Source organism: Trichechus manatus, unplaced genomic scaffold, assembly GCF_000243295.1.
Source record: "Trichechus manatus latirostris isolate Lorelei unplaced genomic scaffold, TriManLat1.0 scaffold00006, whole genome shotgun sequence".
Classification (NCBI taxonomy): domain Eukaryota; kingdom Metazoa; phylum Chordata; class Mammalia; order Sirenia; family Trichechidae; genus Trichechus; species Trichechus manatus.
The window spans coordinates 5,079,720-5,093,913 of record NW_004443942.1 but is presented as its reverse complement, the minus strand read 5'-3'; the positions used below and the strand labels follow the sequence as shown (position 1 = coordinate 5,093,913).

Below are 14,194 nucleotides of genomic sequence, written 5' to 3'. Positions count from 1 at the left end.
CCAGGGGGAAAGTCCATGTACAGAGAAGCATCCATCCCTCATGACTCAGTTACACAGCAGCATTGCTTAACCATCACTCTCCATGCTTCCAACCACTGACAACGAACTTTGCTTCCTCCTTCCCAGAAGAGATGGAAGGCACCTGGTTCCACGTCTCCCACCCGTGTCATTATACACCTTCTCACCTACCCTCTCCTTGGGCTTCCTGGACATTGCATTGAGCTGGTTCTCCTCCTCCACTTTGGCCCTCTGCTTCTGTGTCTGTATTTCCTTCTACTCACCCCAGGGCTGGCTGCTGTTCCCCGAATTAATCCTTATTCCTGTGCACTCGTTGTTCCCTTTCTGCAGCTAGTTCTCCACTCCTACAGCTTTAATTATTCTTAATTGATATTCGGCCTTTACCTCTCTCCCAAATCCTAGATCTATAATCATCCCCTGGCTATTTCCTCTTGGATCCCTTATTTCCTTATCTCTGCTGGTGGCACTATTGTCCTTCCAAGCACAGAATGTGGGTGCAATCTTTGACTTTTCCTCCTCTTCTATCTTTAATATCCAATCAGTTTCAAAGTTCTATTCAAAACCACTTAAGTAAAGCTCATGTCACCTAAAGCTTTAACTGACTACCTAATCCACTCACCTATATTCTCTTCTGCTGGCATAATCCTCCTTAACACAATTCTCATGAAGCCCCTCCTGGGCTCAGGAACCTATGAAGGCCTACAGCATCCCAAATTCTAATTGTACAACCCAAGATCTTAAAAAAAAAAAAACATGTCTTCCCCCCACCTCCAAAGCACTCTATCTCACTCCTCCACACAACGTTCTTGTCACAGGCTCCTCAGTGGCCCAGGATGCCTTCAAACAAAAACTGCTCACTAAACATGGATCAGCTAGGTGATAGATAAGACACTGGATAATCCAGCTTTAAATGGACTGCCAACTGCAAACATTATTCACACAGAGCAACTCACTGATAAAAAATACACATCTTTAAAAGGGAAGATGCACAAAATATAAAAGCCATAAACAGGTATTTGATCCCAATATATAATGAAATATGCTTAAAACATTTAAAACAAGGGGAAAGCAAAATGGCAAAAGCAACATTATCAAACTTAAGGTGTCAGAGTTTTAGAAGGCAGGTGCCAGTCAATGAGTGAATGCACTCTGCTCATTATCTGCAATGCCTGGGAGTCCCCTTGGACCTGTGGATTGGGTAGGAAGGGCATCACTGGGACCCTCCTGCTTCTGGTAGGTGGCAGGTCCTATCTATAACCCCCAGGTTTCCACAACAGGGCACCCACAAGGCCTCCCTCATGCAGAGGTGAGCACTGCTGGTTGAGCAGGGCAGACTGCAGACAGAGCCAGAGAGGGCTGGCACAGAACGTCGTCCTGCTTGCCTTCTATCAGGTACTCTCAAATCATTTTGTCTTTTTTAGAAGTAACAGGGAAAAGATGGGAGAAAGGGGAGGGAAGGAGGAGACATTAAAAAAGTAAAACTCTCGGTGTTCCAATGAAGGTTTAAAAGAAGACAATGGTGTGCCCCTGAATGAAGGTTTCAGTATTCAGAGGCCAACTTACCTCTACTTTTTCTACTACTTGCTTCCCAAAGGAGCAAACTTTGGTGGAGCAGGTGACAGTCATGTTTTCAGAACTCTCATACTGACTGGTTACACCATAAAAAGCCCCAGCATCATCTTGAATATTGCAGTTTAAATCCGCCTGTTGGAAAGAAAATGGAGGTGGGGATTATTCTCATCCCAGGAGTCATCGCAACAAGCAGTAACTGTCAGGGTACGACCTCCATTTGGAGTTGAGTAGAGAGCAGGAGTGGCTCAGGGAGGTGGGGTGGTGATGCTTATCTAGAAAAAAATCATTCACCAGTCAAATTTTGAAGTGGGTGCTAATTTGAGCAGTCTTCCCTTGAGATGACATGTTACATATATCTATTTCATTTTACTTTCATGCATTTACTATCAGAATGCTGTACCCTTGCAATAAAAGATCCATGAGATCTTTGAAAGAAAACAGTATATGAATCAGTTTCATATTCACTTCTCTCTAGAGATTTTTAAAACAACAGGAGAATCTGCAACTAGTGATTTGTTACACGCATAAAAACAGAATAGTAAAAATTACAGGATCTGGAGTGGAAATGGTTCCTACTAAAAACTGGCTTACAAAATTCTCAACAATTAATGCAAATTGTCACTCATTTAACACATTTTTAAATTGAGTATCTGCTATGCACTATATGAGACTTAACTGCAACCGAATATGTGAGATATGTAAATAAAATAACTATAATTCAGACAGAAAATAAGAAACATGTCAAGAGTACTCAGAGTTCAGACAACTAGAGGCATTATTTAAGAGGATGTTGAGAAAGAGATATTTACACAGGAACTGTTAAGACTTGGACATGCAGAGACGGGCTGAGGGGATAGTGTGGGCAGAAGCCTGAGGGGCTTCATTCCATCTACTGTGTAAGGACTAAAGAAAACCAGTTGCCATCAAGAAGACTCCAACTCATGGTGACCCCATGCTTGTCAGAGTAGAACTGCGCTCCACAGGGTTCTCAATGGCTGATTTTTCAAAGCAGACTGCCAGGACTTTCTTCCGAGGCACCTTTGGGTGGACTTGAACTTGCAACCTTTCGGTTAGTAGCAGAGAACCTTAACCATGTGTACTACCCAGGGACTCTAAGGACTAAGGAGACTGGGAGAAACACAATTTGGGTTCAGATCAAAGAGTGCTAAACAAGGGGTGTGGACTGTATCCGTAGGAAATGGGGACCTCTTGAAAGTTTTGAGCAAGGAAGTGACGTGATCAGTGTTGTCCTTCAGTGAGAAATCTCTCAGCATGGTGTAACAGACATTAGTGAGGCAGGCTGAGAGGCTGCTGCAGGTCTAGGTTGCTGACTGATAGCTCCCTTCTTTTAAATACCTACTGATCCCGACTATACCCCAGGCACTGTGTCTGCAGCTGGGGCTACAATAGTGAGCAAAAGCTGAACCAATCCCTGCTCTCATGGGGCTTATGCTCTAGTAAGGAAGACATTACAACAGAGAGATGCATTCCTGATGGAGATACCAGCACAAACAGCAGTGATGAGAGGGATCCCACAGGTCCAGGACCTCTAACAATGCAAGGTGATTTTTCAGGCAGGCAGGGCATTCCCCAGCAAAGAACAGGGTTTAAAGGGTACATGTCAGAAAAAAGGGCTAAAAAAAGGCCAGAACAGAGAAAGCAAGGGAGAGTGTGGCAGAAATGGCTCAGGGGTAGGAGGATTTTGGTCTTATATCAGCTATCAGACAAGTCAGAATCGACGCGATGGCAATAGCTGATTTGTTTTTTATGGGACACAGGAATTGGGAGCAGGAAATGGGATGGGAGCAGTGAGAGGGTACGATCAGATCTGCACCCCCAAAATCACCTCTGACCACAGCCCGGAGAGGACTCTGGAAGACAGCATGAATGAATGTAGAGAGAGACATCAGGAGGCCATTGTAACAGTCCTATCAGAGATGATGGAGCCCTGGTGGCATAGTAGTTAAGAGCTCAGCTGCAAATCAAAAGGTCGGCAGTTCAAATCCACCAGCTGCTCCTTGGAAACCCTATGGGGCAGTTCTACTCTGTCCCGTAGGTTGGCTATGAGTCGGAATCGACTCGACAGCAGTGGGTTTGATTTTTTTTTTTTTTAAATAAGAGATGATAATATTTGAACTATTGTGGTGGTTATTGAGAGAGGTGGGTAAATTTGATACTCAAACGACTTTGTACTTTGTGATGTCTGAAACATTCTGATTAGCTAATTTTAATACATTGGTGAGCACTAACCACCAGGAGAATTCAGCACAGATTTTAAGAAAATTACCTGAGTCATCCTACATACATATTTTTAATAAGGATCTGTACCTGAATTTCCTTTTTGAATTGAGTATCAGGAAAACATCCATCTCCTCAGGCAAAACTGGACTCAAATAAAGAGAACCTTCTACTCTATATTTCCCTTTTCACCTAACATGCCAAGAAATTCAAAGTTAAATTTAGTGCTCAACTGAAGTCATTAACTTATTCCAGGTGTTTCTAACAGCGGCTAACAACCAGTGTACAGCTCCTTTTATTTGTTTCCAATCTGCTTTTACTTGTACTTGTCTATAAATTTTGTAAGATTCCTCATATTTTGCTTTTTTGGAATTATATGGGGCATAAATCCTGAACAAACAAAAATACCCAGGTGTGCATTTTTCTCAGATTTAAAGGTTTAATGGTTGGCTCCATAAAATTGCAGCTAGGTGGTAAAGGATACATGTCTTCTCTCTATCTGCATCCAAGCTACTCAAGGCCAAGAGTGGCTGGGTCTACTGGAGCTTCCTTCAGCTTCCAGGGCAGAAAGGCTAGCAAGTACCGCCCATTCATCCTAGGCACACAAGGTGCTCTGAACACTGGAATTATCACCAAGTGTTCCACAGAGCAGTCGTTATGGAGTTTCTCACGGCATGCACTAGAAACGGGTCTTCAAGAATTTGCCACTGCCTTTTTGCTATCTTGAAATAACATCTCTCAGGAACGTGTCTTAGGTGTTTTGCAGTAATGGATTATTGGTGACATTCTTCTTAACTGTGGGATTTATGCTCTTGCTATTATAAAGTAACTCATGCCAAAAATTTTTAGCACTTTTTCAAAAGCAAAAACATGCATATGGTTATAAGGAAAATAACTGTAACAAGAGTATACAGTTTTATTATTATCTATGAGCTAGTCAACCTGCCCAGAGGTCACCAGTGTTACCTGCTTCATGAGTGTCCTTTTAGTGATATTCCAGCATATTCAAACATATATACTTTTTTGCACAAACAATTACATATTATATTTTTTTCTGAATCATTCTTTTTTTTTAAAAAAAAAGTATATACCTTAGAGATCATATAGTACTGTTATGGGATTTCAGTATTCGAAAGAATTAAAAAAAAAAGCCATTCTTTTTAGTGGTTGCATACTATTCCATTGCTCAGATGCACCATAATTTAAAAAGATAATTTTTTTTGTCATTGAGAATATACGCAGAACATACATCAATTCAACAATTTTACATGTACAATTCAGTGACATCGATTACATTCTTAGACTTGTGCAACCACTCTCTCTCCTTTTCTGAATTGTTTCTCTCCCATTAACATGAACTCACTGCCACCTAAGTTTCCTATCTAATCTTTAAGTTCAGATGCACCATAATTTAATATGTGCCCTACTGATGAATATTTAGGATGATTTCTAACAATGCTGCAATAATGAGTTTACGTGGAACGAGACTTTTCCTGTGCATTAGAGATTATTTTTTGTGGACTAATGGACCACAACTACCAACCCTCCACCAGACTGAGCCCAGAACTAGATGGTGCTCGGTTACCACCACTGACTGCTCTGGCAGGATCACAAAAGAGGGTCCCAGCCAGAGATGGAGAAAAATATAGAAAAAAAATTCAAATTCACACACACACACACACACACACAGGCTCGCTGGTCTAACAGAGACTAGAGAAACCCCAATAGTACGGCCCCCGGACACTCTTTTAACTCAGGACTGAAGTCACTCCCAAGGTTCATGCTTCAGCCAAAGGTTAGACAGGTCTATAGGGCCAAGAAAAACACATGTGAGGGATGTGCTTCATATTTCAATCATGTGTAAGAGACTAATGGGTACACCAGCCCAAAAGCGAAGATGAGAAGGCAGGAAGGGACAGGAAAACTAGATGAATGGAAACAGCGAACCTGGAATGGAGAAGGGGAGAGTGTTAGCAACCAATGTCACAAAACAATTCGTGTATTAACTGTTTATTGAGAAACTAATTTGTTCTGTAAACTTTCACCTCAATCACAAGAAAAAATAATTTTTTTCAACTTTGAAAAATGAGTATAAATGTACTGTGAATAAAATGTTAGCTAATATTGATCATGTAATTTAAACAAGGAGCCCTCGTGGCGCAGTGTTTAAGAGCTTGACTGCTAACCAAAAGGTCGGCAGTTCGAATCCACCAACCGCTCCTTGGAAACCCTATGGGGTAGTTCTACTCTGTCCTGTAGGGTCACTATGAGTTGGAATAGACTCGAAAGCAACGGGCTTGGTTTTAATTTAAACAAGCTAGTTATTTATGATATAAACAAGTTTGCTGTTTCTGGTGTAAGGGTGAGGTGTGGGAGGGAGCAGAGGGAGATTAGCAATGGGTGGGGAGTCAATGGTAGAGCAAATGAAATTGTTTTTTAAAAAACTTTCAAACCTACTTAGGTGATTTAACCAGGAGAGAGATTTCTTAAGAGTTACACCTCAATTCCCTAGGCATAGTGTTTTCTTTCATTTTTAATGAGCCATTTAAAAAATTTATTTATATAAATGACATTATTTTTGACAAGCGAAATATTTAAACTCTCAACAAACTTGAACACTTAAAATCTAAAGTAAACACAGAAATAAAATATACAAAATAATCCGTGAATATATACAGCTTAAAAATGTTAACCACATTTAGAATAGTACTTACCATGACTTGATGTTAGCAAAATCACTTAAAATTTTCAGAATTCTCATGTTTCCACACGTATGAATTTCCATACTTGAGTAATGCTAGTCAAAGTAGCTGTCCCATGGCATATTTGACCAGTAGAGTGGATCATTTTGAAGATCCCCCCCCCCTTTCTCTATGACAAAACCATTTTCACTAATAATTAGCACCGTTTCATAATTTTACATTTTAAACACAGAAACTCCAAGTAGTCACAGAGAACGACAGAAGTAAAGTAACTCAAGTTTTTACTTGGTCTTCACAATCACTGTGCTATCATTGCTCATTTCCCAATCTACTGTTTAACCATGGGAAAAGCAGTATCATAAGGGCTGCAGAATCAAAACAGCTCAAATGATTCCAAACTGGTAAGAACTTCCTCTGGAAATGAATATGAGGATGAGTCCACATACATTATTAAAAAAAAAAAAGTGGTAATATAATGACTAAGTACACCTACTCATCACTTATCGACTATCTCATTATCTGACATTTTGCATTTACAACAACAGTAAAAACTCTACTATCCAACTATTTTGCACATTAATGATGTATGTCTGGCAGTAACAAATGCTGAAGTGCAAGATGAGAGTAACACTGGCTGTGATGGTTAAGGTTATGGTTTGGCAGTTATGTAATGATGTAATTTGGCAGTTATATAATGATGTAGTCATCCTCCATTTTGTGATCTGATGTGATCACCCCCCCATTTTTGCATAATGCCGATTTTTGCATAATGACCTGGTCTTTGGAACCAAACCATGTCAATAAGTGAGGAGCGGGTGTAATATAAGTGTGCTAATTTGAAGCATATAAGGTCCGTAGATGGCACAAACGATTTGCCCATGACTGCTAACCTAAAGGCTGGCAGTTCAAACCCGTCTAGCAGTACCGAGGAAGAAAAGGTCTGGTGAGCTGCTCCTGTTAAGACAGCCAAGAAAACCCTATGGAGCAGTTGTACTCTATACATATGGGGTCACCATGAATTGGAATCAACTCAACATCAACTGACAACAACAACGACGACTTGAGGCATACATGTGTATATATATATGTATACGTATGTATACGTATGTATACACACATATACATATGTGTTTGTACGTAAGTATAAAATGAAAACTCAACACTAATTGCAGCAATTATTTAGGATTTAGGCCAACAAAGGATTGTTTTTTTCAGAGAGGAGCAGAACAGTGGGTGCACTGTAATAATAAAAAGGAAACTGATTTTTAGATGGTTTTGCCATTGCTTCTCAATTTTCTAAAGACAACGAACCCCCTTTTCTAAAGACATTTTCTAAAAACAATGAACCGTAGCACCTACGGCAGATTATCCCTACCACCTCATCTGTGGTTTATCACTATCCATTAGAATTCCCAAAATAATTTTAGTTAGTTATAACTGGAATGGGTGACCTGCAGTTATGACAGGAATTATCAAAAAAATGAAATCATTTAAGAATACACATTATCAAAACCTGCCTTTAGAAACTATCCCCATGAGTTTAAAGTTGTCACGGTTTACTTTTTTTTTAATATAGTTTTTTTGACAAAGATTCATAAAAGTGCACAAACCATACGCTTACAGCTCGAACAATTTTCATAAAGTGAATATGCCCATGTAACTGGCACCCAGATGAAGAAACAGAAGAGACCCCACCACGCTCCCTTCCCATCACAATCATCCCCACACCTCACAAGGGAAACCATCATCCTAAATTCTAGCATTATATATTAGTTTTGTCTGTTTTTTTGAAATTTAAATAAATGGAATCACACTGTTACTCCTTTGTGTTTAGCTTCATTCATTCAACACTATATTTCTGAACTTCATCAATGTTGATGTGTGCAGTTCATTCATTCTCATTACTGTACAGTATTCCATTGAATAGATAATACCTCAATTTATCCTTTCTACCTCTGATGGACATTTGAGATGTTTCCAAATTGGACCTATTATGAAGAGTGCTACTGTGAACATTCTCACATATGCTTTTTGATGAACACATGCCCGCATTTCTGTTAGGTGTTTCTAGAAATGGAATTGCAGGGTTGTAGGGCATTTTAGCTTTCCTACAGATAAGAGGCACAGATGATTTTTGAATTTTTTTTTTTTAAGTTTGAGAAAAGTTTCCATTTAATTGTTAGTGTACAATTAACAGGTTAGATTTTAAAAGGCTTCCCAACTAATTATAAATAACCAATTCACTATAACAACTGCTTTGCAATTACCCTTGAACATGGAAAATAATCATGTAACCATCCAACCATGTCACAGCTGCTCTTCAGGAATTTTCTAGGAGGAGGTATTGATGTGAAAGATAATTATCTGTCAGCTATCCCAGAAAGAAATGTGGTCACTAAACTCCCATAAAGCAAAGGTAGTATCAAAGAAAGAATACTACATTAAATCAACAATGAAGGAGGCAAACTCTGCAATGAGTCTGGGATTCAAGCTGAATTCACTACTCACCCTCATGACTCATCTTCCCTATAACTGAAAACTCTGGGTGTGAAGCAAACCTATTTCATGTGGTTCTGAAGGCAAGAAAATGAGGGGGAAAAAAAAAGTGCTGGTATCAGAGAGAGAAACAATTTCTGCCTAATCAGCTTTTATTTGACCACAGGCTATTTTTAAAAAGCAAATAAATACAAAAATGCAAGAAACAGCCATAAACTAACAAACCTAATTTCCCAACACAAATTTCAAATTCAAACCACATCCTATCCTCGGGGGAAAAGCCAGCTTACAATCTTGGTCATGGGTCACGTTCTGAAGTTTGACACTTTAAAACTTAATTGGGGAGGCAAGTCCAGGGAAACAGGCCCTTCTGAGAAATCTTTGCCGATTTTGCCTTAGAAACAGAGATCTCCAAGTATGAACTGGGCTCAGGGTCAACTCTTCAATCTCTGAATGCCAAAATCCTTTCTGCAGCATCCCAACCTGAGCAGCCTTCTGGCTAAGTATCTCCAAACACAGGAATATCATTACCTTAATATAATACTTACTGCATTGCTGGACAGTCCTAATTGTTAAGATGGTTCTTTTTCCTGCAGTATTAGCTTCCTGTTGCTGCTGTCAACAAATTTACCATCTTAAATCAGCACAAATTTATTACCTTACAGTTCTGTAGGTCAGAAATTTGACAAGTGTCTCACTAGGTTTAGATCAAGGCATCAGCAGGAGTGCATTCCTCTCTGGAGGCTCTAGGGGATAATCCATTTCCTTGCCTTTTCCGACTTCTAGAGGCTGCCCACATTCCTTGTCTTCTGGCCTCCTTTCTCTATCATCAAAGCCAACCACTGGACTGAGTCCTTCTCAGCTGCTTCTCTTCCACTTTCAAGAACCGTTGTGATTACACTGGACACTCCAGACAATCCAGGATAATCTCCTATCTGCTGATTAACCAGCTGCCATCTAGTTTTCTCTAACTCATAGTGACTCCATGTGTGTCAGAGTAGAACAGTTCTCCACAGGGTTTTCAATGGCTGGTTTTTCAGAATTAGACTGCCAGGTCTTTCTTTGAGGTGCCTCTGGGTGAACTCAAACCTCCAACCTTTTGGTTAACAGCTGAGCGTGTTAACCATTTTTACCACCCAGGGGCTCCATCTGCTCATTATTGTTATTGTTAGCTGCCTTCCAGTTGATTCTGATTCATGGCTACCCCATGTATGCAGAGTAGAACTCCTCCACAGGGTTTTCAAGGCTGTGACCTTTCAGAAGCAGATCACCAGGCCTCCCTTCCAAACTACCTCCGGGTGGTTTTGAACCGCCAACCTTTTGGCTAGTAGTTAAGAGCTTACCTGTCTGGGCCACCCAGGGACTCCATCTGCTCGTGCAACCTTAATTCCTCTTTGCTATGTGACATATTCAGACACATGGACATCTCTGGGGAGCCATTATTCTGCCTACACACCTGTTAAGTTCAAACTGCTTCTCTGTAACTTCCACACAGAGTTTCCACCTCTGGGGTCACACATATCTAAGAAGATTGTATGACAATTCTGCATGTTCTCGTTACTCTCACCTTTCCCCTCCCCCTTCTCACCCACCACAAGGCTCTTCAGGTCCTGTTTCCCAGCATTCAGGTTCAACATTAGTTTTATGAAACTTCATCCTGGTTTCAGACCGCCATTCCATCTATGGATAAGGATCTTTTTGGCTCCTGACTCTTCACCTGTCATTATGTCATCCCAGACATGCATTACCCTCGTATCTGACAGACTGAATAGCAGGAGCATGGGATTTGGAGCCACTTGTTTGTGTCTCAGTTTCCTCATCTTTAACACAGAGAAGACCCGCTTCCAAGAGACATTGTGATGATGCCAAGAGTTAATGCATATGAAAGTTGTCTGTAAATTCTAAGAGGCCACACATATGACAGCCATTAAGAATTGCAATAATCACTCCTTATTAACTTGTTGATTTAAAGTACTGAATAGGACAGAGATTAAGTCAGAGCTTCAAGTCATATATCTTCAGAGACTTTCCCTCAATGTAGACAGTGCTTCATAATCAATAGAGACAAAAAGGATGGTCATCACGGAGTCCGTCAAAGCCCCAATGCATATTTGTCAGGTGTGTGGCACAAAGCTAACAATGGCTTCTTCTGAACAGAAAAATCAGGACTTTTTTTGATTTGAGTTTATGACAAGTCTTATATTTTGGGTATACCTTCTCAAACGTATAAATTACCATCTTTTCCACAAATGCATGATTAGAGAGGTGTCACAGAATTATTTCTGGAAATAAAAAAGGCAATCATTAACAAATGTTTGTTGAATGAATTAAAGACTCTGTCAAGGATTTCATTTTACTTGGATCCACGATCAATACTCATGGAAGCAACAGACAAGAAATCAAATGACATATTGCATTAGGCAAATCTGCTGCAAAAGACTTCTTTGAAGTTTAAAAAGTAAAGATGTCCCTTGGAGGACTAAGGTGTACCTGACCCAAGCCATGGTATTTTCAATCGCCTCATATGCATGCGAAAGCTGGAGAGTGAATGAGGAAAACTGAAGAAGAACCAGTGCCTTTGAATTATGGTGTTGGGTGAAGAATACTGAATATATCACACGGACTGCCAAAACAATGAACTAATCGGCCTTAGAAGAAGTACAGCCAGAATGCTCCTTAGAAGCAAGGATGGCGAGACTTCGTCTCACGTACTTTGGACACGTTATCAGGACGGACCATTCTCTGGAGAAGGACATCATGTTTCATAAAGTAGAGAGAGGGTCAGTGAAAAAGAGGAAGACCCTCAACAAGATAGACTGGCACAGTGGGTACAACAATTGGCTCAAACACAGCAACGGTTGTGAGGGTAGCGCAGGACCAGAAAGTGTTCCGTTCTGTTGTACACAGGGTCACTATGAGTCAGAACTGACTTGACAGCACCTAACAACAACAACAAAGTCTAGCTGCAGGCAAGTCCTGGAAAACAATATAAATGCACAGCAGAAGCAGGTCACAATGCTACGTAGAAAAGGCCGCTGATATCAGAAAGGAAACAAAAAAGGCAATGTTAAAGTTTCCCAAATTCTTCCCCAAACCATCCTTCTCTTACCCTCATTACTGCAATTTAAATATTGAAGGCCCCAGGTGAGACTCTGGGTTGGCTTCTCCTCTATAACCCATCATTCAGTAAGTCCACTTATTCACGGATGTATTCTGCTGCTCAATTTTTTTTTTTTTTAAAATATTGAAAATACACAACCACCACCACCAAACCCCACCATCCCAAAAAAAAACTCAGTATTCTTCAAAGAGTGATCCTTCTCATTTCATGGGTGAGGAAAAATGAGGTCTCGCTTGTTTACTCTGACATGTGGGGTCACTATGAGTACAAACTGACCAGACAGCTCCTAACAACAACAACAGCAGCCCAGTTAAGCAAGACTCAGACTCCTCCGAGGCGAGGGCAGGGCCAGGAGATAGCGACTGCCCCTGCAAAGGCTCAGGGGTGGGACATCCAGCTCATGGCAGCAGAAGGACCAGGCAGTGAGCAGGAAGTGAACACTACTGCTACTGTTGCCAGCTGAAGAAAGGGAGTGTGCAGCTCACACAGAAGCAGCATTTGGCTGATGACAACCACTCTGTCACAAAAGGGAAGCAGATAACCCCTAAGAAAAGGGGCACCCGGGTCAGGACGGGAGCTGGAACAGACACTCCCTACCTACCTACCCTTCCCTTCCACCCTGGAGGGCTTGGAAGGGCTGGGTGGGAATTACTTGGTTCCAAAAATGAAAACATCAAGAGGCTTGTCCCTGACAAGAGACAATATAACAGGCACTGATGGATACAAGAAGACACTAGTGTTTTCAAACCACCACTTTGAACCTCTCTCCTCTTCATCCTCTCTGAGCAATAATCAAAGGACCAAGATTTCAAATTGTGAAGCAATTTTTTCCAAAGGCAGCATCTGGCTCCTTGGCAGCAGCACCGGGAGCTGGGCTCTGCTGTGGGCAGCCGTCCAGGCCTGCCACATGGTGAGGCTTGACCAGGCAGGGCACGCGGGCCTCGCAGCTGCTCCCACAGGCGCCAAAGGACAATTGTTCTGCACCGGGCGGGCCGTGAGCTGTCAGGCAGAAGTGCCCCCAGAGGCAGCACTGGGCAGGGGGTCTGGAGGAAGCTGGCTGCTCCCAAACCCACCCTGCCAAACTCATTTGCATACATTCGCATCCTGGCCAAGACCCCTGAAGCCAGCCCCCTCTGGCATCTGGTGGCCTGGGGTGGGGGCAAGCTGGGATGACCATGGGACAACTCCCCAGCAAGGCAACTTGCATTTGTGGAGGGTGAAAGGCACTGCCTAAGGGAAAGTGAGTCTTTTAGCGTGTTCACTTCTGGCCATTGTGCTCCTGCCCAGCACAACAGGACAGCAGCTTTACTTCTCCTGCCACAGCTGTTTTAAATAAGAATAGGAATAAACTCAGCCAGGCTCTTCAAGTTACTTCCCACTAATTATGGCATATATTTACATCTACAAAATAGAAGATTTTTAAAAAAACCACCCAGGGCCCCTTTATTGTGCAGATTGGGACCCCTATTTGAATTTCATAAACATTCAGTGCTTCAAAGAATCTTAAAAACTTGCTCTAATTACAATTATGCACTGCTTGAAAGGCGGGTTGTTTGCATTGCAAATTCCTACAAATACCAGCATTCATTAAAAAAAAAAAATTCAATTAATATCACCCACACAACTTCAGGTAACTGCCACTGGCAATTTCACACTGTGGCTGGGATGAAAGAGGCAGGGTCTCAGCCCCAACTACAAAGCAGGCACACAGGCCAGTTCTTCCCAATGAAGGCAGTTAATGAGGATGGGGCGACCAGCTGAACCAGTCCTTAACCATCACATTCATCAGGTGTATGCACACCAGCCCCGAGACCACCCTTACCAAACCTGGAAACAGAACCTTTTTCTGGTTCAGGGTTTTTCTGCATGAAAAATCTCACACACAACAAGAAAAAAAAAAAAAAAATCGATCGGTCATATGCGGTTATCTAACACACGCAGGGTTGCCAGATAAAACACAGGACACCTCGTTCAATTTAAATTTCAGATAAAGCAGTGATTTTTTTAGTATACGTATGTCCCAAATATTGCATGGGACATATGTATA

The 14,194-nt window shown here is 41.4% G+C and overlaps 1 protein-coding gene across 1 annotated transcript in view; it reads right to left on the bottom strand.

Annotated features, from left to right (window-relative positions):
- The window catches only part of TEAD1 (TEA domain transcription factor 1), a 192,083-nt gene that overhangs the window by 5,382 nt on the left and 172,507 nt on the right, over window positions 1–14,194 (bottom strand). The window contains exon 11 of the mRNA XM_023736934.1: window positions 1,582–1,722. Coding sequence (XP_023592702.1) covers window positions 1,582–1,722 — 141 coding nt within the window. The remainder of the gene's footprint in view (window positions 1–1,581; window positions 1,723–14,194) is intronic.